Source organism: Henckelia pumila, chromosome 3 (genome assembly GCF_033568475.1).
Source record: "Henckelia pumila isolate YLH828 chromosome 3, ASM3356847v2, whole genome shotgun sequence".
Taxonomy (NCBI): domain Eukaryota; kingdom Viridiplantae; phylum Streptophyta; class Magnoliopsida; order Lamiales; family Gesneriaceae; genus Henckelia; species Henckelia pumila.
The window spans coordinates 59056166-59080103 of record NC_133122.1 but is presented as its reverse complement, the minus strand read 5'-3'; the positions used below and the strand labels follow the sequence as shown (position 1 = coordinate 59080103).

The 23938-nt window shown below is 34.6% G+C and overlaps 5 protein-coding genes across 8 annotated transcripts; 1 reads left to right on the top strand and 4 right to left on the bottom strand.

The window, feature by feature from the left end:
• Window positions 1-307: 307 nt before the first annotated feature.
• On the bottom strand, window positions 308-1479 carry LOC140888801 (uncharacterized). Its single transcript, XM_073296504.1, has 2 exons — window positions 546-1479; window positions 308-411 (listed from the first exon to the last, which is right to left on the bottom strand). Exons 1-2 carry the CDS (start codon window positions 1477-1479, stop codon window positions 308-310), a joined length of 1038 nt encoding a protein of 345 aa, XP_073152605.1.
• Window positions 1480-7805: 6326 nt separating this feature from the next.
• On the top strand, window positions 7806-10785 carry LOC140889065 (protein trichome birefringence-like 11). Its single transcript, XM_073296766.1, has 4 exons — window positions 7806-8514; window positions 8973-9362; window positions 9720-9878; window positions 10064-10785. Exons 1-4 carry the CDS (start codon window positions 8084-8086, stop codon window positions 10413-10415), a joined length of 1332 nt encoding a protein of 443 aa, XP_073152867.1. The 5' UTR covers window positions 7806-8083; the 3' UTR covers window positions 10416-10785.
• A 380-nt stretch (window positions 10786-11165) lies between these two features.
• Window positions 11166-11731, bottom strand: LOC140888800 (antifungal protein ginkbilobin-like protein). Its single transcript, XM_073296503.1, has 2 exons — window positions 11340-11731; window positions 11166-11202 (listed from the first exon to the last, which is right to left on the bottom strand). Exons 1-2 carry the CDS (start codon window positions 11729-11731, stop codon window positions 11166-11168), a joined length of 429 nt encoding a protein of 142 aa, XP_073152604.1.
• A 2313-nt stretch (window positions 11732-14044) lies between these two features.
• On the bottom strand, window positions 14045-16575 carry LOC140893110 (uncharacterized). The gene is made up of 7 exons (XM_073302176.1): window positions 16275-16575; window positions 16137-16194; window positions 15515-15814; window positions 15379-15427; window positions 15191-15285; window positions 14822-14940; window positions 14045-14323 (listed from the first exon to the last, which is right to left on the bottom strand). The coding sequence occupies exons 1-7, from the start codon at window positions 16502-16504 to the stop codon at window positions 14263-14265; spliced, it is 912 nt and encodes a 303-aa protein (XP_073158277.1). The 5' UTR covers window positions 16505-16575; the 3' UTR covers window positions 14045-14262.
• A 1009-nt stretch (window positions 16576-17584) lies between these two features.
• On the bottom strand, window positions 17585-23355 carry LOC140887619 (pentatricopeptide repeat-containing protein At4g02820, mitochondrial). Of its 4 annotated transcripts, none has more exons than XR_012151955.1 (7): window positions 23035-23355; window positions 20544-21919; window positions 19385-19487; window positions 19192-19269; window positions 18501-18684; window positions 17931-18029; window positions 17585-17856 (listed from the first exon to the last, which is right to left on the bottom strand). XR_012151955.1 is itself a non-coding variant. In XM_073295001.1 (2 exons), the coding sequence occupies exons 1-2, from the start codon at window positions 23353-23355 to the stop codon at window positions 20666-20668; spliced, it is 1575 nt and encodes a 524-aa protein (XP_073151102.1). In that variant the 3' UTR covers window positions 20117-20665. The 4 variants fall into 4 exon arrangements, 1 of the variants encoding a protein (XP_073151102.1); XR_012151956.1 differs by having other exon boundaries at window positions 19192-19275; window positions 19385-19471; XR_012151954.1 differs by having other exon boundaries at window positions 17586-17856; window positions 19385-19471.
• Between the last annotated feature and the right edge of the window lie 583 nt (window positions 23356-23938).

The window sequence follows — 23938 nt, the reverse complement described above, 5'->3', positions numbered from 1 at the left end:
GTCTTGATCTTGTCGCAACGGATGCTGTCAGATCCATTTGGTCAAATTGTACAACCCTATGTTCAATTGACTTTCTCGACCACTTCTCAAATTTTTTGCAAGCAAAATCGGTCCAAGGCTGATGTTTTTCCATCATTTTCTGACTTCGTCCCCGTCTTTGTATGAAATATTGCACGCATCGTTGTAAGGTTAACTCCACTATTGCGGTAATAGGGAGACGACGAGCTCCTTTCAATACACTATTTATACACTCAGATATATTTGTCGTCATTACCCCGCGCCTCCATCCACCATCATGAGCAAACGTCTATTTCTCTTTCGGGATGTTAGACAAATAACTAAAAGCTGCTACATTTTTTGACTTTATTGCTTCCATCATAGCATTGAATTTCCCTATTTGATGTTGTGTACCTGCTTTCCAACATAAGTCTTTCAAATGAATATTTTTGAACCTATTATTGAAATTAGAACACACGTGCCTAAAAAAAAAACGATGGACACCACGAGGAGGTCGAAAGTCAGATTTTGAACCGCACTTGTTAAACCTGTATGCCTATCAGATATAAGACACACTCTTCTGCAACCTCGTGTCACATGTTGTACAACGTTACTTAAGAACCAATGCCAAGACTCGTAAGATTCTTCATCGACTAGCGCAAATGCCAGAGGCAACAACTGGTTATTAGCATCCAAAGTCACTGCAATGAGCAGTTTGTGCTTGTATTTGGTATACAGATGTGTGCCATCAACACTGATTATTCTGCGACAATTCCAAAATCCATCTATACACGGCTTGAAAGCCCAGAATACAAAGTTCAAAACTTTTTGGGGATGATCATTTTGCCGAAGGTACTTCCACTCTACAATAGTTCCTGAATTATACTTTGACAGAGCACCCATATATTTAGGAAGCAATGATATAGAGCTTTCCCACGTACCATATACGATCTCCACTGCACGCTTCAAACCTTGCCATGCCTTAGCATATGATATCTCATACCCATATTTTCTTTTGATACTCTCTCGGACATACTTGATCTCATATGCAGGATCACAACGCACAATTTCAAAAAGTGTGCCTTCTACCATATTTATGTCAAGGTTGTGGTGATCTATGCCCACTTGGCTAGAAATGCATGTATGCTCTCCACCATACTTCATGATCATGAAAAAACCTATATTCTGTTTGAATGATGCTCGAAGTCCCCAACCACAATTGCCACCTGCAGAAAAGTTCTTACACTTGATCTTCCATATTGTTGGAGAACTTTGGACGACAACATATTCACGTCTTGCAATTCGAACAGAAAAATCCTTCACAGATGCCATTAATTCAGTTTTGTTCTTGAAAACCATTTTGGCACAAAGTTCAGGCCTTGCAGAGTCATAGAACTTAGTCCGTGATCTAGATGATAGCCCAAATGAATCTGGAATTTGTTCATCATACACTGTGTTGAAAAATTGAGGAATTTCTCGCATGACGGGACCTTCACGAGGAATGTTCTATGCAAGTGTTTCCCCACCATAGTATGGGACATGCGATGATGTGCCCTCATCCTGACGTGCGCCCTGTCCTGCATCCATGATTTGGGCGTCAACTTCACGTAGTGTGTTGACACGATCATCTTCTTCCCCATCACTTGATGCTACATCAGGCTCACTATCACTACTCATTACATTATGAGAACTGTCAGCAAACAGATCATGTGCCTCTGTAATATTTTCTGTAATTGCTTCTTGCATATTTGCTCCCCTGATATGGTCATCAACCATATTTTGCGCATTGTGAAAAGATCTCGGGTTCATGATACTCGGTCCTGTATCCCCGTAATTTAAATCCAACACTCTGGATGTATTGAACCCCCTAGGAATATCTTCTTGTGTGGGATTTGTGATATGATGACTTCAAAACCGTGAATATAAATCCCATGATAGTGTTTCGTTTTGGACCCATCCGTGATCTTGCTCCGTGGAAACCATGGTGTGATGATCCCAATTGCCTGTATCAGTTCCAGAATACAATTCTGTACCTGCGGCATCATTGTGGCGTGCAGAAGTTTGTGGATGCTCATTGAAATCCATTGTACTCAAACCTTGTGTTATCCCTGGCATGAACGGCTCATTATCACAGCTTCTTACCTCATAAGATACTGGATATGATTCAACATACAGGTAAAAACAATGTAGCAGCGACGAATCAAACATGAATTGTAGACTCTCGTCATCTGTGATGTAGCAAATGTAATAAAACGTCGAATTTTCATGGGCCTAGTTGCTGGTATGTTATATCCGACCCTCTCGTTTTGAACAATAACATGACCACCAAGGTACAATAATGCACTCACATCATTCATCTCTGTGGTCAACAAAAAATATATAATATCAAAATTAATTATTAAATTACATATATTATTGTTGATGTTCACAATATAGAATAATATTTTTTCTAGGTAAGCAAATTGATAATAAATTTTACCAATAATAATATAATTAATTAATAATATATTATAAGAAAAATGTAGAAAATAATATTTTTTTTTATTTTTTAAAATATATCTGCTCTAAGTATACTACACAGGAAAACTAGAAGAGAGCAACGAACAAAAAAATAAACAAAAAACTTAGAATTTTTTTTAAATACTATATAATTTAAGTAATTGAAAATTCATTAAATTTAATATTATTTAATTGTGGTGAAAATAGTAAAAAATAATTAAATGATTAATTAATAAATATATTTTTAACAACAGACTACAAAAGTAAAAACATAAATAATTTTTTGGTATGTTGGAATATTAAATGATTAATTAATAAATAAATATATTTTATAAAATATGAAGAGTATTATTTACATTTCAAAATTTATTCAATCATGTTGTCTTTTATTCGGGTGCTAGAAATGAAAAATAATAATAGCATTTATTTTTATGTTCTTTCAATAGGAATCTATAAATAATATAATATCTAATCTCAGAATTATAATTTTAACATTTAAATATTTAAATTAAATTTTATTTTTATTAAGTATACAATATATATAATCGTAATTATGATCGTGATCAATTCACACTTGTATCCTTTAATTAATGATTTTTATATTTAGCAAATTAACTAATTGGTTCAATTCTTAAAATAATTATAACAATCTCTCAAATAATTATATTAATTTTATCGATATTCTTAATGTAAAAAATAAATAATACAATTTTTATTAAATAAATTAATATTAATTTTGTTTTGTATTATCACAAAAATTACTTAATTTGTTTCAAAAAATTTTATATACGAAAGTGGAGTATATGTGTAGCTATATAGAAATACTTGGGAAAAATTTTGAAAGTAACAAAATTTTTTTTAGTCCAAAAAATTTTTAATTGCCAAAAAATTAATCAACAATATTTGAATCCGAGACACGAGACATCCTAGGTTCTATTACTTTTGTTAAATTTACAAAGTTGTTCTATTTTTATAATTTTTTCAGTTTTTTTAATTTTAAAAATAATATCCTTTTATTAATTTTACTTATGTTCACAAATTAACTTAATTAGTTACATTTTACTAAAATAATTACATAAAACTATAAATCAATACGTAACAAAATTTTTTACATAAATTAAATTCATTTTAAATATTAAATCTCAAAAAAATTGGCAGATGATATAATTTGTTGCAAAGTAATTAAGATAATTACGTGTTAACAGAAAAAAAAGATTTATCTATACTTAAAATTTATTCTCGGACATTATTTTTAAACAAATTATAACAAAATATAAAACTAAATAAAATATCATTAAAAAAATTTAGTACAACAAACTAAAAATTAAACATAGATGATGATGATGCTTACCTTCAACAAGTACGAAAATAACACGAGAAGAAATCCGAGCAGAGTAGGAGCACGAAAAATTTATAATCTGACAATGTTTAAAAAAAATATTACATCACAATATAATGATTAAAAAATAATATCGTAACAAAAAATTATTGTAAAAAATAAAATTTAAGTAAGCTTACCTTTAAGAAAATGAAGAAACCGTGAATAACAAATTAACAATGAGAACGAGAACAAAAATCAATAGGATATATATAATGAGAATGAAAATGAGAATGATAGCAGCACGACATCAAATATATATAGTCGAAAATAAAATGAAAGAAGGAGCTGAGTTCTTTCGTGAACCACACAATAATTCAATACACAATAATTTCAAACAATAATTCAATACACAATACACAATAATTCAATTACACAATAACTGGTTTCAATAATAAAAAATAATATACACAATAATTCAATTATTTGGTGTCTTATTGCTCCGGATTCAAAAAGTTGTCTTGTTGGCCACTATTGGCGACAAGACAACTTCATTATATATTTTTTAAAACAAAAATCAGCCTGATTTTTTGTGGCCCAAAATTTTCTTTTTCTTTTTATTTTTTAAAGGTGAATCCGGGACAGTCTGTCCCGGATTCAGCAGAGGCGTCAGAGCTGTCATCTGACATCTCTGCTGAATCCGGGACAGACTGTCCCGGATTAGTATAGTTTGATAACCTTTTATAAAATGCAATATTTTAATAAATTTTTATTTATTTTATATTATTTAATTAAAAAAAACCCCTTTAAAGTGTTCAACTATTATATACTAGTATATTGGTGCACGCAATGAGTGCTTGCACAATGTTTTTTTAATTAATGTAATATAAAAATTATCGAAAGACTACATTGTAATTAAAAAAATTATCGAGGGACTAAACTGATATTTAAATTATTGAAATTAAAAAAAAATAGAAAGACCAATTTTGAAAAAAAAGATGGACTAAACTGTAATATGAAATGTCGAAATTAAAAACAAAAAAACAAAAAAAAGCAAAAATGTAATATCTATAGGGCAATTTCGGTAAAACAAAAAATAGTGTCTAATGAGCATATTATTTATATATATAGAAAGATATATATATATATATATAAATTTTGATTCCCTGCACTGTGAGCGACCACTAAAACCCGGGGATTTCGGTGGTGCAAAAAAAAAATACCCTTCGTTAATAATTTCCTGCATCCTAGGGCGTAGAGGATCATTTTATATATATATATATATATATATATATATATATTTAGTATAGATATTTATTCAAATAGTAATATTTAAGCAAGACACCAACTTTCACTAAAATCGCAGTTTCTAGCCCGGGAAAATACAAAATTAGCTAAAGAACCTTGGAAGAAGATTTGTTGAGCATTGCACCCTTGTCTTTTTTTACATTGTGTTTGGATCTATGAAAAATGGAATTAGAATTGGATTTAGATTTGGATTTGGATTTGAAATTAAAATTGGATTTTAAATCTACGGAATTAGAATTTTATTTTGGTGTTTGACAAAAAAGTTAAAATATATTTTGAAATTTGATAGTATAAATTTTGGTTAAATGATATTTTATAAAAAAATTATAAATAAAACTTAAAATTTATAAGTAAATTATATAAATGTATATTAAAAATAATTTTATTGTTTTATAAACTCATATCCCATAAAATCCCCAAAAATCCGACCAATTTTGTCCAAATTTCAGTTAACTAATTGAAATCTTATGAAATACAATCAAATATCAATCCCGCTTTGAAATCTCAACTTGTCAAACATTAAAACGGTATTTTTAATTTCAAATACTACCAAACATAGTGTTAGTATTTTAATCATCTATTTTCTTAATTCATGTACTCCCTATGTCCAGTATATATTGTCCTCTTTTCTTTTTCACACATATTAAAAAAAGTTATTGAAAAAATAAATTTTATATAGATTTCATATTTTATCCCTATTTAATTGTATTAAAATATGATTGCACAATTTTCAAAGTGTAGTTAATAGGGGCATATTAGTAAAAAAGTGTAAAAAAACATTACTAAATATGATATGTGACTATATATTTGGGACAAATAAAAAAGGAAACGTGGACAATATAATTGAAACGAAGAGAGTAATATTTATTTGGGCTTTCCATTGCTTTGGTCCTTCAATCAAATTCAGGGCCAAATTTTGATTTTTTAAAAAATAGGCACGATTTAAATATATTTTGGAGGACCACGTTTAAACTGTTATGAGAGATCTTACATATAAATTAATTTTTTAAAAGATTTTTTTTTTGAGGAGAATTTTTTAAAAGATTTAAATGGGGCCAGTAGGCTTTTGTCAATTTTTTGTTTTTAAATGTGGATTTGAACCCCCTTGAAATTAATTAAAGATTTGGAAGGTCACCGCCGATATTCACCAGATTTTGTGGGTCGACAGTCGACTCATAATATTATTTTATTATATTATATTATTATTTTTAACTCACGAGAAATTATCTTGTGAGAATAAAAAATGTTTATAATTTTGTGGAGCGTTGAAAAACAATTAACTAGGAAATTATAAATAATTGTGATCATTTCGATCTTGGATGGAAATATTACTTTTTGTTTTGAAACCAAAACAAATAATTTTATTAGGGCAGCTAAATTGATTATTATTATTTGTGTTTATTAATTTGAGAAATCACAATGTATGAATAATATCTGAAATGGTTTCTGTTTTATAGATAGACAAGGTTTTTAAACAATTAAATTATATGTGTGTGTGAAGAATTAAATTTTACTAGGGATAACACACACATTGCGTGTGTGACGTGATATATAAATATAATGTGTTGTGTGTATATAATATAACTTTTATTTTTTAAAGATGTTTGATTTTAATATGATATCCATTTTTTGTAATTTGACACTTTTATGAGAGTTTTTTTTTTGTAATTTGAGATTGAGTATACCAAGAGAGCAATTAAAATGTTATTTCTTAATATGTAACGCACACGCATTACGTGTGTAACATAATACATAAATATTATGTGTTGTGTGTATATTATATAACATTTATTTTTAAAGTGTTTGAATTTAATATTATATGAATTTTTAGTAGGATTTTTTGGCAATTTGATATTAAGCATACTAAGAGACCAACTAAGGTGCTATTGCTTAATATATAGTATAGATAATAGCTGCCAAAAGACCAATTTGGTTTTTATAGCTTTTCATCCTTTATAAAAATAGTAAGTAATTTATTAAATATATATAATAAAAATATTATACATATAAACTTCAAAATTTCGTTAAATTATATATAATTAATTAATTTAGAACAAAGTGAAGTTTAATGTTTATGGCACGACATTTGCCTTTCATCATTAGATACAAGGAATAAAGGGCAAAAATATAAAGATGAGGTAGCACTGCACAATTAGGTGTCCTACTAGATCTTGACCAAAACTATGAATGGCTTGTCTTGTGCATCTTACTACAACTATACTACTTACTTTCAATGCAAATTTTGTCACGAATATATTCAGGCAAATTGAATTCTATAAGATTGATGAGTAAAAAGGGGAAAAAATTTGATTTTTATAAGGCAACAAACGAATTCTTGGATGCTTTTTGTGGACTTTTCGAGAAGTTGGATTTTTTTTTTTTTTTTTAAAGCTGAGATGTTTGGAACTTTGAACGTTCAAGAAATTACACAAGTCGCATTCGAAAAATAAAACGTGGAAACTGATATGTATATCATTATTACGTGGAAGAATAACGTATACTGCCTCGATTATCGAATGAGTTGCCAAATTCTTGATTAGAATAATATAAAGTTAATATTTTTTTAAAAAAAATCTTGGTGTGTTTAGGGGCAGTTAATTACCATTATGCGGGACGGTTTTCTGCCATGATTGCCTGTCCTCAAGGCTTACGGGCCCCACCACCACCACCACCTCATCTTCTACCTCCGTCCCATCTATTTTATACCAGTTTTTTTCCCCAAATTTATATCCAAGAACCTGTCATTTCGGCGAGGTACTGTTCTTGATGTGAAGTCGAGAATGGAAATAACGCCACTGAATTGATTCTCGTTCGTACTCAAAGTGGTCCAGTGTCTTCTACTCGTCTTCTTGCTTGAATTTTATCCCCATCTACTCACTGCCCATTTGTGACTCTTGATGAATCTGAAGTGGGTTTCGACTTTCAACCGCAAAGTTTGGATTTTGTTATGTAAACAAGTTGATGAGCGAGGACAAAGAAGCATCTAACAGGGGCCATATCAAAATGGCCGACTTGGATTTTGTCAAGAAATTTAAGTTCTTGAAGGCTCGGGAGCCTAAACCTGGTGCTCTTGGCTGTTTCTTGTTCTGTCTTTGCTTAATCTTTTGCATTTTTCTGTTGGATTACAGATTTGTTAGTAGTTTATATGGGAAGGGATTGTTTGGTGCTTGGTTTAAGTCGGATGATTTTTCAGCAAGAGTTGGGTTTCTTGAAGTTGCTGATGGAGAGTGTGATATATTCGAAGGGAATTGGGTGTGGGATGACAGCTATCCGCTTTACAAATCTCAAGATTGCATGTTTTTGGATTCTGGTTTTAGGTGTTCTGAGAATGGTAGGCGTGATGATTTCTATACAAAGTGGCGGTGGCAGCCGAAGAATTGCGATTTACCCAGGTTAATCAAGCTGTTTAAGTAGGCTACAATTATTTTCTGGTTTATTGCTTACTAGATAAGTTGAACGAGAAGCCTTTTTATGTTGTGAGAAATTTTATTCCTTGAATGGTATGTGTTGCTATTTCAAGAGTGATAAAGACTTCGGATTTTGTATTTGCTATCTGGGTTTCTATTTACTGTGAAACAATATAATTTATCGAGCTGCAAAATGATTTTCTTGCTATCTGGGCTCAAACAACTAGTTAATATCACGCAAAGTTGATTCAAAGAGAAAATACCGTGGCCAAATTTTTTTTAGATTCTTTGAAATTTCCGGGTGAATATGGTGGTTGTTTGTGGCCAAAGATTATTGCACGTCACAGCTGTGGCTTGCTTGTTCTTTACCCAGTTGCTATACCTGAAGATAACAGCCTTCCCTGTGATAGCATTTCTCTTATGTTATTTCCTTCATGTCACAGATTTAACGCGAAACTTATGTTGGAAAAACTGCGAGACAAACGCCTTGTCTTTGTGGGAGATTCTATTGGAAGAAATCAATGGGAGTCCCTTCTTTGTATGCTTTCTTCTGCTACTCCGAATAAGTCTTCAATCTATGAAGTGAATGGGAACCCAATCACTAAGCATACTGGTTTTTTAATTTTTAAGTTCAAGGATTTTAACTGCACGGTTGAGTACTACAGAGCACCGTTTCTAGTGGTACAGGGCCGTGCGCCTGCTGGAGCCCCTGCAAAGGTGAGAATGACATTGAAGCTAGATCAAATGGATTGGAGCTCTTGGCGGTGGAAGGATGCCGATTTACTTGTTTTCAATACGGGGCATTGGTGGAATTATGAGAAGACAATTAAAGGGTAAAGTTTGACTCTTTCATAGTAGTTATTTATGTTTTGTTTGAGTTGTAATCTTTATGTGTTTTAGCCACACAACAAGCAGCACATAGTGATTTGGCTGATGGAGGGTTGAACAATGTAATTTAGACCGCTACTATGTGGCGTCAGAATTCTAATCTAAAATGGTTATTAGAGCTACGATAATCTTTGAGGCTGTCATTTTGGTGAGGATTCATCATTACTCATTGATTTATGTGGCACATCAACCAAAACATATTATTTAGGTTGCCGTATTTCAATCCGTAATGTGGTTTGAATGTGTAACATTTGGCTTGGACTTGATTTACCTTGTGAATCCCAATCATACTTGCATTTCAGGGGATGTTACTTCCAAGAAGGGGCTGAGATAAAGATGGAGATGAGCATTGAGAATGCGTTACGAAGGTCAATCAAGACATTGGTGGACTGGACAAGTCGGGATGTAAATTTGTCAAAGACTCACGTCATCTTCCGAACCTATGCTCCCGTCCATTTCAGGTACCTCGATTCATTGTCCACATATTCTTACTGACCTGTTCTTTCAGTACCCATTCAACCTGTAGTACTGGATCGTGTATTTTCCCAAGGGGGAGGGGTGGGGGAGAGCGTAACTAGATGGTCCTTTCCTGCTTGATACAGTAGCATCATAAAATCTGTTTATAACTCCTCTTTTGTCTGATCAGAGGAGGTGACTGGAATAATGGTGGTACGTGCCACTTGGAGATGTTACCCGACTTGACTACGCAGCCCATGGCATATGAGTCATACACGGAGTTCATAAACATCGTCAAGGTTTTATCAGAACATCAAAAAAAGGGGAATATCAGCTTATTAAATGTGACTGGTATGACTTCTCAGAGGAAAGACGGTCACTCTTCTGTGTATTATTTAGGCCCCGCCAAGCAGCCTCCTACCCGTCGCCAAGATTGCAGTCATTGGTGCCTTCCTGGCGTACCTGATTCCTGGAACGAGCTCCTTTATGCGGCCTTTCTTAAACGAGAGATTTCTCGTAGACAAAATGTGACAGAATCTTAAGGAATCATATACCTTAGCGCCAGATGTTTTGAGTTGATGCGACGGTTGCAGATGACTCTTGCGAATGTTCAAATACGAACTACGGAGGGCGGGCGTGGCATATGATTTTGCAACTTGTTCTTATTGTGAATCATGGATGTCAGGTGAATTGAAAATTTTGTATTTGGATGGATACTCTGATTCACATGAACTTGAAACCTAGGAATACACCTCTCTTTTTGTGTTTTTCAGTTTTTACTTGTAAATATGATTTGCAAAGAAAGATATACTCACTCAAAGACTGAATATGTACATTGAAAAGGGCTATATACAGCTGATTTATTTTCAGTGTAATATGAATGACTTGTGCAAACAGCTGTAGTAACTAGTAACTGAAAATAGAATTATTGTTATTTTTAGATGGAAATTAATTGTCACTTGTCAGCAGTGGAATTTTCTTCCATACATGCAATGGTGATGTATCCTCTGATAATTTAAGAGATAATAATAGCAAATTTTTGCAAGCAATCTATGCACAAAAATAAATTTTTGTTTGAAATACATTGATGTTAAAAGTAACTTTTAGAGTTAAGAGTAGAGACCAATTAAGGTGCACATGATGTGTGAACATATATTTCATATATTATAATATTACATGTTTGAAGTAATGAAATTATTGAGGCAAAAGATAGCTTTTTTAAAAAAAATCCGACACCAAACTACTGGATTTATAAATAACTTATAATCCAGTCCACGAAATTAATTATTTCATTAAACTTCAAACAAAACACTTCCAAAATCCCTATAACTGGTAAAAACAAATTAGTTCCAACATAATCAAAGTAAAGAACACAGAAAGATCACAATGCATGGCCAATGCCACTGCATGAAACACTTGAATCCCAGCCAGCCTCGACTCTTTATGTAAACGAGTAATTCTCATACCTCATGCCACAATCAACCATCTCAACTTGGCCACCAATATGACCACCACAAATGGTAGACACCGTGCCTCTAGCCGTAGCCATGCAATTCGCGCACTCGGAGTTAGCCAGCTTCTGGCTACACGTCGCATGCCCATAGGCAACCGCTGTGGGATAGGGCGACACGGCGTAATAGTCATAGCCTTGTTGCGAAGGCGTGACGTTCATTAAATCTGCAAGAACATACGCCACGCTGTCGCCGAATGGGTCGCCCGGTGGATATGTGTCCCCGTTGCAGATCAGGGTTTGCACACTCGTGTTTGGTTCACTTTCCACGCAAGAAAATGTTGTTGCTAGTAGCAATCCCATTATGATGAAGATTGTCAAGGAGTGATTGAACTTTGGAAGGGCCATTGTGATATTATATGGTTACTTTTCTTGGTTTTTTTTCTTTGTATATATATATATATTAATATTTGCAATGAGATTGGATGATAATTGTGTCAGTTCGATTGCGTTATATATAGGGGTTGGGAAATGATCATTGGTTTGCCCAAAATCGAAGCCTGCATGGATCATATTTAATTATAATATATATGCTGTTATTTGTATTTTATTATACGTCTGGTTTCGATATTTTGTCTCGAGTATTATATATGAAAAAAAATAAATATCATATCTAGTCACTTGCATATTCATTGTTGAGGCACAAGATATATCAAAAAGATTCTATCATACGTAAAGATGGTGACATAGAAGACGAAATTCGAATGCACAATGGATTTGTTAGTATTGTAAAAGTTTGATCATAACTTCCACGGATGGAATTTTGTGACACTGATTTAAGATGCGCAGGAAAAATTACTGTGTAACAAATAAAATAGAAACGGGGATCAAATATACAATGCAATATTGCAATCCACAATGGAAGTTGAAAAGGAATATACTACTGCAGGCCCGGCCATGATTACAATGAGGAACAGTGAACCGAAATCGGAAGCGTCTCTTAAAAATTGAAATCAAAATGAGCACTGGACCTTTTTTTTTTTTTTTTTTTGACGGTGGACCTTGTTTTTTTAATATAACAAAAACATTTTTTTTTATATATAGTATAAATAAGTAATTTGATTATTTGGATGTGAGTTTCGATCACTGATAATCTTGATTTCAGTTTTGATTGTATATATTTGGAACATAAATATTGATATCCTAGTAGGATACCTCGGGTGGCCAAAACCCCGGGTGGTATCCTGCAAGCCGGGTGGTCGGGACAGCGGAGCAGGTCCTAGCCCGACTATCTTTAGGGAGTGTGATGATATCCTAGTAGGATACCCCGGGTGGCCAAAACCTCGGGTGGTACCCTGCAAGCCGGGTGGTCGGGACAGCGGAGCAGGTCCTAGCCCGACTATCTTTAGGGTGGTGATATAACCCGAGGAATATAAGCACTCGGGAGACCCCGGGAGGTCCGGGTGGCTAGGAAACAGCCACGTCTGCTTAGAGTGTGCCAGGAGCAAATCCCCGACCAAATCATTATGGACCATGCTCTAGCGGAGTGGGCTTTTTCCTGGAACTACGGATGTCTAAATCACACGTGATGACCGTCCCATCACCCTAAAAGCCGTCAGTCAGCCCATACCCAGTAATCATTGAAAGCCCAAGGGGGCCATTATAAAAGCAAGAGAGGCCTCACTCTCAAAAAAAAAAAAACGAGAATTCACCCATCTTTTCTGCCCGGGAGTTTCCTCACCTCCGGATAGTCATTTTGTGATAATCGCATCAATAGGTAAAGAAAATTAAATGGGATTCTACAAGACGTACAAATATATATGTATACATGCAATATAATACGATTAAATCAAAAGTAAAAAAAACGTACACCAAAGACGCTTTAGTTCAACAATTTTGGGTGAGATCGGAAAAATTCAAGAGCTTCACCAATGGGCGAATTCGTAGAAGTTCGTAGGTTTCTGTAGTGAACAAAATCAAAATCGACCAACCCCGGCAACACTTGAACCTTCTCATCTTCAGCAGGCAACAAGAAAAGGACATTTGTTATACGTACTGTACCTTCGTAGCATTGCACTTGATGCTTTATGATATCCTAGTAGGATACCCCGGGTGGCCAAAACCCCGGGTGGTATCCTGCAAATCGGGTGGTCGGAACAGCGGAGCAGGTCCTAGCCCGACTATCTTTAGGGAGTGTCATGATATCCTAGTAGGATACCCCGGGTGGCCAAAACCCCGGGTGGTATCTTGTAAGCCGGGTGGTCGGGACAACGGAGCAGGTCCTAGCCCGACTATCTTTAGGGTGGTGATATAACCCGAGGAGTATAAGCACTCGGGAGACCCCGGGAGATCCGGGTGACTAAAAAACAGCCACGTCTGCATAGAGTGTGCCAGGAGCAAATCCCGACCAAATCATTATGGACCATGCTCTAACAGAGTGAGCTTTTTCCTGGAACTACGAATGTCTAAATCACACGTGATGGCAGCCCATACCCAGTAATCATTGAAAGCCCAAGGGGGTCATTATAAAAGCAAGAGAGGCCTCACTCTCAGAAAAAAAAACGAGAATTCACCCATCTTTTCCGCCCGAGAGTTTCCTCACCTCCGGGTAGTCATTTTGTGATAATCGCATCAAATATATAACCGCAAAGGGGGTGCTGGTTAAAGTATGAAATCCATTGAAATTACAAATTTAAATGTGTCTACAAACTCATAGCCAGTCACACGCCACTTCAACCTCTGCATAAATTTAGTAGTTAATCTTTCTGATCATGGCTTATTACATTCCCGGACACGAATCAATGACGAAGCAACAAGCAAGTCAACAGCATTGGACTAAAAAAAAAAACAGCATTGGACTCTCTTTCCGAAGCTTGAATGTCGCAAGACTCGCCTTTCCATCGGATGCAGAGGTACTTAATTAGCCGTCCCTTATGTAATCATTCTTCCGGTGACGACGCCCTGCAAACCAAGCCCTTGATTGCGTGTCTACATTGAAACCTGCAATGAAATCATGATTTTGCTAGTAAAAATCCTTCATTGAGGTTTTACGCGTTTACTTGGCTATAGCCTATAATCTGAAGTCTAAAGTCAGTGTTGAACTTCTCTTATATAGAGAGGTCTGCTATCAATAGTTCGGGGGGAAAATTAGTTCCCCGAAACATGTTTGTTTACGATCCATAAATCTCATATAGAACTTGTAAATGGCAAATTGGCAATGGTTCAGATGAAGGGCCGAATTTAGATAGATGGATGGCCACGTGACAAACCGCGCCGGAATGTTATTTTCATCTAAGAATTCTCGAGTTTTCTGAAGAAAGTTTTGTTTTGCTTTACATTACTTGGATCTTGGGGAAGAGAAAACAGAAAAGATGAGGTATATGGTGAGTGGTGGCACAGCACTATAATGTGCATTTAACAGCTGACAAAAACTTCTAATGATCAAAGAAAACCAAAATATCCAGGAGTTTAATCTATAATGTTTGAATCATTCAGTACCAGATCAAATCACTTGAAGCAGAGTTCAACAATCCACCAGTGCCAGCACAGCCATTAGGTTGAGAATCCGTGTGCAAATCTAAAGTTCTTCCCCTGAATTTTAATCGAAATGGGACCACCTGTATTGATGAAAACAAACCGTAGCCACTTATATATCGAGAAAACCACACAGACTATAGTTCCAATGCTCCTTAAATGTCAAAATGTTATATATTTCAGGCTAATTATTAACGGGATAGTCAGTGACAAAATGTCATCCTGGACAATGATAAACACTTTCATAATGGTAACTGAATGTCAATGACAACGGAAATCTGAGCAAAGCAATTACCGCCCCCGAAACAGTAAAGAATGAGTGGAATCCTTTACCTTCCTATTTAGTTGAAACTCCCGCTTGGGAAGAAAATGCAGGGGTAAATTCAGGGTCGAGGGAGCTTTCACCAAGAGGAACAACTTTGTGGGACCTAAAAGCACGACCGACACAAACAAAAAATGTTCATGGAACAAGTGAACAGCAATGAACTTAATATCTTACAACTTCTTCAAGAAACAATTACCACCATATGAATCCGATCCAGCTCCTCTTGATATCAAAGCTCGTATCGCCTTCCCCAAAAATAGAAAAACAAAAAATCATCACAAAGTTCACAACAAAAAAATAGTTGAAGTGCCACTATTTGAATCCATTCAAACCTTTCTGGAGAGCAACTCGGTGACTTTACTTCGACTAAAATCCCCAGCATCAGCCTTTACATTCACAAAACACATTTCATAAACATGCAGAGGCCTTAAAGGACTAGGTCCAAGAACCAGGGATATTTTTTCGACATTCTGAACTTCGGCAAACATTGACTTGACCGCAGTTTTGAGATTAGATATGCAATTCATCAATTTTTCCAACCTTTTTATTTCCATTTTCACCTCCCTCTTTCTTGCAGCCTGCTTTCTCCTCGTCAAGACCAGTTTCGCCTCATCTTTCAAAAGTTCAGCCTCCTATTTATCAATGCTTCCAGAATTCAACTCTTGTAATGAAAGTTAAAGGCTCTTTTTGGACCTAAGTTCCTAATTCAAAAATAACTAAAGAAATGTTTATCAAGACCTACAACAGCTGTTTTGTTTTAATCATGACGATAAATGACAGTTCAAAAGCTTTAAACTTGGTACTTGTTCTACCACAAAGCAAAATACGAGGTAGTCAACTTTCAACTGATTTTAGTGTTGATTTCAATTTGCACTTTTCTCGGGTAGATGCTGAAGGTCTAAAAAGAGCAAAAAGAGGCAAAAAGAGAGGGAAACAGAAATTCATTTCACTCACCAATTCTTTATACTCATCGCGCAATTCATCAAAATCACGAGTGATATCCTGAATTACTCTTCCAGAGCGCAAACGAAATCGATTAAAGTACAAAACTTAACTAATTCTAACAATTAACCACACAAGTGAGAAGCTTACGAGGGGATTTGCTGGTGCATGAAGAGGATGAAACCGAGGATGTCGTAGACGATGTGGAAAATGGCGGAGCCATCCAGTATGTCTGTGGCGGTCTCGAAATCCTTGAACTGCATCTCCGAGCTTCCTCCTCCTGTGCCGTCGATTCTCTTCTTCGTAGAATTGAACTGATACTGAATTGCTCCGACAACATCGTTGAACTTCGTCTCCGAGCTTCCTCCGCCTTCTTCCATTCCTCCGCCGCTATATCTCGCCTTCGGAGATTCGATCTTATGGTGAATTTTTCATGAATTAACGAATTGGGAAAGCACTCTCTTTTCAAAATTTGTATTGGCGGGTAACTATCGCCGTAGCCTGTAAGTCTGTAACCACACCCCGAAACTCCCGGGCCCAAGGCCCATATAGACAATAGTCCATTTGATCATCCATGATTTATTAATACTATTACTAGGACGCAAGACTTGCGTGCTGTTTAATTTTTTTAATTGAAAATAAAAATAATAAATAGTGAAATAAAAAAATGACATTTTGTAAATAAATATTCATAAAAAAACAAATAAAAATAGTGAAAGTGACATTTTCATAAATAATTAGTTATTAATAGACAAAATAAAATGACATTTTGGTAATTAAATTAAATATATATTAAAGGGCAAACAAATAAAGTGGTTGGCCATACCAACGTACCAATCCCTCAATTTTAATAGAATAGTATAGATAAACTTATTTATACAATAATAAAATTACTTAGAATTAATACTTTTCCATCCAATAATAAGCTTTTAAGTTTTTGTTTTATTATATTTTCAGAAAAAAAATAAAATTAGTGTAGAGATATTTTGGGAAAATAATATTTTAATAAACTAAAGGTCAAAATTAGTTATTATATTATCTTAAATAATAACACAAGATACATCAAAACTCTTTAGCATTTGATAAATTATATCCCAAAAGGGGAACTATTCTTAGCACGGTTTAACATTTGATGGCATGATATCCTCGAATTTTAATTATGATCCTTTTAGCCCAACAAATATAGAATAAAATAATATTTGATTTTTTGGAGCATGGCACGATTTTTTGGTCGAGTATAGAAAAATGGCACGCTTATTTATTCAAAGTTGAACAAATCAATTGTGTTAAAGCTAATAAGATTGGTGGAAAATAAATTAAATGCCATTGCCAATCAAAATGAACAATTTATGTATGCCAATTCCAAACATTAGAGAACAACAAATTTAAAACACTTGAAGCAAGCAATTGATAAATTAAATGACGTCTTTATTTAATTTATTGAGACTACATATCAAGTAATTATTTTCTTAATAAAGCTACAACATGTGAGTAGCTACTGGGTGAGGTATTGTATTTCACCATTATATATTAACCATTATTCTATGTATGATTGTGAATAATACACATAATCGTTTATTTAGTTATAATCAAATTTATTATTGTCCTTTGGGAGTGCGCTAATATGTCCATTCTTCGGGGAGATTGATCTCTGGTGAAAAACACGAGTAATCTCCTTTTGGGGTTTTCTCCGATTTCTCTTCAATTTTATTCTCACAATTTTTGGTTTCATCTGCATACATGAAAATTTTAATTATAATATAGTTATCACAAAAATAAAATGAATTTATTAGAGAAATAAATGACCTGGTACTGATTGGGGCTTGATGATTTGTTGGCCAAGTTCACAAACATTGAGATTTAGAGCTTGAACAATGTGGGAAGGAAGCAAAACAGGAGACACGACTGAAATATGGGCCCCAAAATATTAAAGAAATATTTGCTGAATACAATCTTCAACATAATTTATAATCTATCACATAGATTGCGATAACAGATAACACATGTATATATATTTAATATTGGTATGAGGGGTAATGTAAGTATGTTAAAGTTTGGGGAATGTTTATATTACTTTTAAAATTACAAAACATCATTTGAGATTGTTTTGTAATCTAAAAATAATGTGTAATCGTGATTTGTATAGATTTGAATTATGCTAGAAAATATAATGTTCGAATTTATATTTTGTTCCAAACAAGAAGTGTATTATATGAGAGAGATATGTCAGGAAAAAAAATTATTTTGTTATGTTTCGAAAATATAAAATATAAAATCTCATGCTTACGAATATAATTACCCGCAGGCTGCAATGATTAATAGGGGGACGAATTAAAAATTCATAAATTGTTATATTGAGTGGACCTGAGATCATACCGGGCTTAATTTTGTTGGATTTAAGATCCGGGCCATCGCCTCGGGGAAGGAAAACTCCAGTACCGGTACTTATTGGGCCTGATATTAAGAAAAAGGCTTGCGTACCGGGCCCACATACGGCCCATTTTCGCCCTTCCCTTCTTTTTTCGGGTATCCACGATTTTGATTTTGAGTTGTGCGTAAACTAGATTCAAGGCCACCAACATCAGTCAGTTCCATATATAATTTTTGGTCTAGTATACATGTTGCACCGTGTATATATAGTCATTATAATTTAGTAAATATCATTTTGGTCTTATCATTTTAATTTAGTAAATATATTACATCAATGTTATATAGTCATTATTTTCCTAATCAAAAAATTATTATGAGACGATCTCACGTGTTAATTTTATCATAAAAATATCTGATTTGATTCGACCTGAGACTCATGAAAAAATATAACTTTATATGTCAAAATATTATCTTTCCTATAATCATATAATATCTAAAAATATATCAACTAAATCGTATTTCCGAAATAAACTTTGGGTACCAAATCATTTATTCCCTGAATATTTTCGAAAAAATTCAATGTTACCCAAAGACAATATATAATCTAGCAATTCACGCGTCGATATGTATTTACCTAGTTATAAAATGTATGAACTATGGTTTACTGTCAAAACTCTGAAGAAAAAATGAAGTATACCATTGCCGGAGAATCCGATTCAGAGGCCGACGGCGATTTCATCCCACGGCGACGTGCTTCCTCCGCCCCCGAACCAAACTGTTGCTTCAATACAAATGAACACACATTAGAAACTTGTACATTTTGACAAACCTATAAATATTCGCAGCGTACAAGCGAATAATGCATGCGAAACACGAAAGAAGAACCTTACCTTGTGGTCAAAGCCATAACCAGTTCCCGTGGCATGCTTCGGAGGAAGCCATTGAAGGGCTCCATGATCGGGTCCACCGTAGTTATTCTGAGCCATAAAGTAGCTGGTAATTTATTTTTATTTTTTTATTGATGTGAAAAAACACTGTCCGCGCGAGGGATTAAATAGTAGGTGTAAGAAATGTTTGATTTTTCCATTTATGAAATGTCTGTATTGTCCTTAAAAGGTTGCCTGAATTACGTAAGTTACCTGATCTTTGGTCAACGTGCATTAATGTAATTTTTTATGACAAGAGTTTACCTTTTGACTATTAGAGCGTCTTTAGTTACACGTATCAAGTGATTCTTTCTCTTTTTGGAGAGATTTGATCGTATCTATCCTTTTTTTGATTAAAAATAATGTTTATCTTAATTTTATTCCTTTTAGATTTCCTGAATATAATTTCCGTAATCAATATCAAGAGACAAGAAGTATAATTATTACACAAGAAGTATTAATTTCACTCTCTCTTCTCACATATATAAACAATAAGAATAATATTATGAATATTATTATTACGCGCTAATGATATATTTTCAGGGAAAATTGAAACTCCTAACAGTTATCAGTTATGTTTTGGTACTCCTCTCCAACTATTTATCAAACAATTGTGTGTGGCTATTTTGTCTCAAGTCCAACATAACCACTAAATCAAATTAGTGGGAGAAACCTAGACATTAATTTAGCCAAGTGAAACATGGATGCAAAACGTTAATAATTATAAAAATATATTTATTAGTAACTACGATCTTTAAATGTGTTTATGTTAACTATCAAATAAAATAATTTAGACTTGCTCATCAAAGAACAGTACACTACAGCAATATATTGTGTGATTTACAAGGCCCTACCATGTGTGGTGGTTTCTTTTAGTGAAAAAAGAAAACATTCTTCTACATGTTCCAATTCATAGGATATGTCCAATTTTCACATGCTAGAACTACACTTTAGGTTATACTAATTCCATCCACCGTTACACCATTTCACAAGAAACATATGCAATAATTCCAACGATACTCACCTGCGCACGGCCATCGTTTCTTTTCATTGAAACAAAACTTGCACTTTCGGAATAGCAATATACCATATAAAATTTTTCAACAAATATTTAGAGAATCACCTCCATCTCCAGCTGTACCCGCGCCTGGATATAGAAACAGTTGACACCGAACCCGTAGTCTCCACAATCCATCCAGCCCTCGGTCTGAAAAGGGACAAAGAAATTGATCCTCGATTTCATTCTTACAGACCACTCCCAATTTCAGCCACACACAATTTGCTTGTCTCATGTACAAGTCTCCTAGTTTCCTCGTCCATCTTTACATTGTCTTTCTTCATCCGTTCTGCCACAATAGGTGGCATTTTACCAACTCTTTTGTAAGTCCGAAGAAGAGATTTGTATATCTCGGTATTTATATAGCCAACAATCCTAAGGGCATCCATCAAGTTTTCAGCATCTTCAACATTGCCAGATTCTTCAACATTTTTACAAACTTCTTGCACTAGTTTTTCATTCGGATCCCATTTTTTGACACTACTAACCGCTCTTTTGAAACAATCTAGAGCCTTTTCTACCTCCCTTTGCTTCAAGTAACCCCAAGTGAGAAGCTCCCAAGTGGTATAACATGGTACAAAGTCTTTCTGCACCATTTGGTTGTGAAAAGCCTCTGCCTTTTCCATCTGATCATTATTGATATAAGCAGCAAGAAGTAAATTGGGAACCCTTGAATCTTTGGTTGGAGAAACAGAATCCCATTCGTTGAATAGCTTCTCCGCTTCCCCGAATTCTTCAAGTTTCAATAAGGAAGAAATAATGCAAGTGTACTCAACATCATTCAGCTTGCGATAGGTGGATTTCAGCATCTTCCATATCCGGAGAACATCTTTTTTATTTTTCAGGGAGGTATGTAAACTAATGAGTGATGCATAAGCAACTCTAGCTTTTCTAGAGATCCTTTTCTCCATTTCCTTCAATGACGACTCGGCTTTTTCTTGCAGTGAATTCTTGATGTAGATGCCTGACAATGTGCTATATGTTAACCAATCTGGTTCAATCTTGGATTTATTCAGCTCAATAAAAACCTTTTCGGCAGTTTCCATCAAATTTTGTGATGCACATGCAGTTAACAACAGATTATACGTAACGACATCAGGAGCAGTTGTTTTTTTCAGCTCCGGAATCAATCCTCGAACCTTTTCAAACCGCCCCGAGGAGATATATAGAGACATCATGTGATTATATGGAAGAGGGTATTTTAAGAAACCACATTCCGACATCTTTTTCATCAGAGCCTCGGCTTTATCAGACTCCTTGTGCTGCACGTAGGTGTGGAGAAGGGCACTACAAGTCGTGTGGTCTCTCATGTTATCAGGGAGATCTTCAAAAAACTTTTCTGCACTGTTAATACCTCGAATCTTCGTAATCAAATCCAAGTGGACAGCATAGTCCCCAGGCACTAGCTTCATATCTTCTTGCATCCTCATCCATTCACAAACCTGGACAACTCCAGAATTTAGTATAAGGGCTTGGAACCTTTTAGTGGAGATGCAATCTCATTGCACACAACTGAATAGCTAATCGACATAAGAAAATGTGTCGTACCAAACCTTAGCAAAACATTACTACTGCATCTGGGATATTAGATCTATTCAACTTTCGGAAAAACAAGAATAATCGACATGGAACTCATTAATAATAATATTTCACACAACAAATTGAAGCATGGGGAAAAAACACAAACACACACACACACAAACAGACATCTGACATCCCCCCACCTTTTAAACTCAATAAATATTGAGACAAAATGAGTTTGCTAGTGTTTAAGCATAAACATAATAAAACATTATGATAGCGTGATCTCTCATGAGCTCAAAGCCTCAAACCATTGGAAAATTTATTTCAACGTGTTATTGGAGCCGGAGATCACCTGTTCAAAATCCCTAGAGCTGGAGATCACTTGTTCAAAAGCCCTAGGAGCAAAACCCCATCTGGTATCAGGTATGTACCCGTCAAACCAATTGCGCTATAGGTTTGTTTGATACCTTTCTGTAAATGCATTTTTTTATTCAGTAAAGTATACATTTTGGCATACTTACAGCAGCTATCTTACCAACAAGTCTTCTTTTTTTATTTTTCTTTATTTTTGTAAGAAGTGGTGTTTTGATGCATAATCCGTTACAAGAAATAGAATAGATCAAGAAAATGTATGACGAAGAAAAAATTGTAAATAAATCGCATAAATCTACTGTGAAGTCATCCACGGTGATTGGAGTGGTGTGCAGACATTTTCAGTCAATACTTTGCGTTTATCTTGATATCTTCGACAGTAAATTTTTCAATCCATCAAAGTCCAGCGTTCTTGCGGTCTAGGTACGGCTACAAGAAGAAAAAGCCACCCCTATAAATACATTTTCCTAAATTTCAAGTCTTCAACAGTATGGGTTTTCAAGAGAAAGTAAAGATGGCACCATTTAATAAAGCATCAAGTGACCTTTCTGGAGCGAGATATCAAATTAAACTGAAAACAGAGCACGGAAACCATGAAGAACAGTAAACCACGAAAATATAAGGCAAAAAATACGTATCACACGATTAGCAGTTGTCCGACCTCGAGAGCGTGTTTATAGCGCTTAAGCCTTCGAAGCTCCCGAACAATGCGATTTAGCTCGTACTTGCGTACTACGCGCCCCTCTTCCTTCCATTTCCGAATAGTGATAACTGCACTGCGCTTAGCGTACACCAGAGCGAAAAGTCGCCGTCCTAGCGTGTCCCTGCCTCCGCCGGCGCTAGTCGATTTGGTGGAACTTGTTTCCGATGTATTTATTCTCCTTATGAACTGCGGCTCCGCCTCCGGAGCTGCCGTGGACACCGTCTTTGCCGAGAAGTGGCGCGTTGCGGCGACTGCTCTCCGGACGAAACGGAGCATCATTTCTTCGGTTTGGTCAGCTAGAAAATCACAGACCCTTTCGGCTTTCACGCTTAAGCTGGCCCAGACCAGCCCAGCCCAGGATCAATATGGGCCTGCATTCGTTTAATTGGGCATCAGAAAAAAACCTTAACGGCCCATAAGGCCTAATTTATCAACTCAATATATAATATCCACATGAGTGATGCCATTTTAATAAATAATATAATATCAATTTTGTGGAATGTAAATCTCAACCGAGCAAATAATACGAAACTTAAAAAATTCACTATCAAAATAGTTTCACGGCCCCAAAAATAAGATAAATATTTTAATAATTACTTATTGAAATTAAAAGGACCTTGATTTGTATGATTGTGTAAGAGGACCAAGTGAGAAAGAAAATGTAGTTAGTAAATGAGTCAAAGCTGGTAGTAAAAACAGGTTTTGAAGAAAATATATTTTGATTTAACTCTATATTTATAATAAAAAATAATATTTTTTTATGCATTGAGTTGTATAGTAGTTCTGTTTTACAAAATTGATCGTTACATTATCTTACAGAAGTTTTTGTGTTAAAAATAAAATGTTGATTTGATTTTAGATA

What these genes read in the sequence shown, in the direction of transcription:
- LOC140888801 (XM_073296504.1), bottom strand. Translation starts at nt 1,479, where the DNA reads ATGCGAGAAATTCCTCAATTTTTCAACACAGTGTATGATGAACAAATT. An exon ending in TATATCTGATAGGCATACAG is followed by an intron (nt 412 to 545) that starts GTTTAACAAGTG and finishes GTTGGAAAGCAG; the next exon opens with GTACACAACATCAAATAGGG.
- LOC140888800 (XM_073296503.1), bottom strand. Translation starts at nt 11,731, where the DNA reads ATGGCCCTTCCAAAGTTCAATCACTCCTTGACAATCTTCATCATAATG. An exon ending in ATGGTTGATTGTGGCATGAG is followed by an intron (nt 11,203 to 11,339) that starts GTATGAGAATTA and finishes TGTTTTTACCAG; the next exon opens with TTATAGGGATTTTGGAAGTG.
- LOC140893110 (XM_073302176.1), bottom strand. Translation starts at nt 16,504, where the DNA reads ATGGAAGAAGGCGGAGGAAGCTCGGAGACGAAGTTCAACGATGTTGTC. An exon ending in GCGATGAGTATAAAGAATTG is followed by an intron (nt 15,815 to 16,136) that starts GTGAGTGAAATG and finishes ATTGATAAATAG; the next exon opens with GAGGCTGAACTTTTGAAAGA. An exon ending in AGTTTCAACTAAATAGGAAG is followed by an intron (nt 14,941 to 15,190) that starts GTAAAGGATTCC and finishes TCATCAATACAG; the next exon opens with GTGGTCCCATTTCGATTAAA.
- LOC140889065 (XM_073296766.1), top strand. Translation starts at nt 8,084, where the DNA reads ATGAGCGAGGACAAAGAAGCATCTAACAGGGGCCATATCAAAATGGCC. An exon ending in TATGAGAAGACAATTAAAGG is followed by an intron (nt 9,363 to 9,719) that starts GTAAAGTTTGAC and finishes CTTGCATTTCAG; the next exon opens with GGGATGTTACTTCCAAGAAG. An exon ending in TATGCTCCCGTCCATTTCAG is followed by an intron (nt 9,879 to 10,063) that starts GTACCTCGATTC and finishes TTGTCTGATCAG; the next exon opens with AGGAGGTGACTGGAATAATG.
- LOC140887619 (XM_073295001.1), bottom strand. Translation starts at nt 23,355, where the DNA reads ATGATGCTCCGTTTCGTCCGGAGAGCAGTCGCCGCAACGCGCCACTTC. An exon ending in GCTATAAACACGCTCTCGAG is followed by an intron (nt 21,920 to 23,034) that starts GTCGGACAACTG and finishes GGAGTTGTCCAG; the next exon opens with GTTTGTGAATGGATGAGGAT.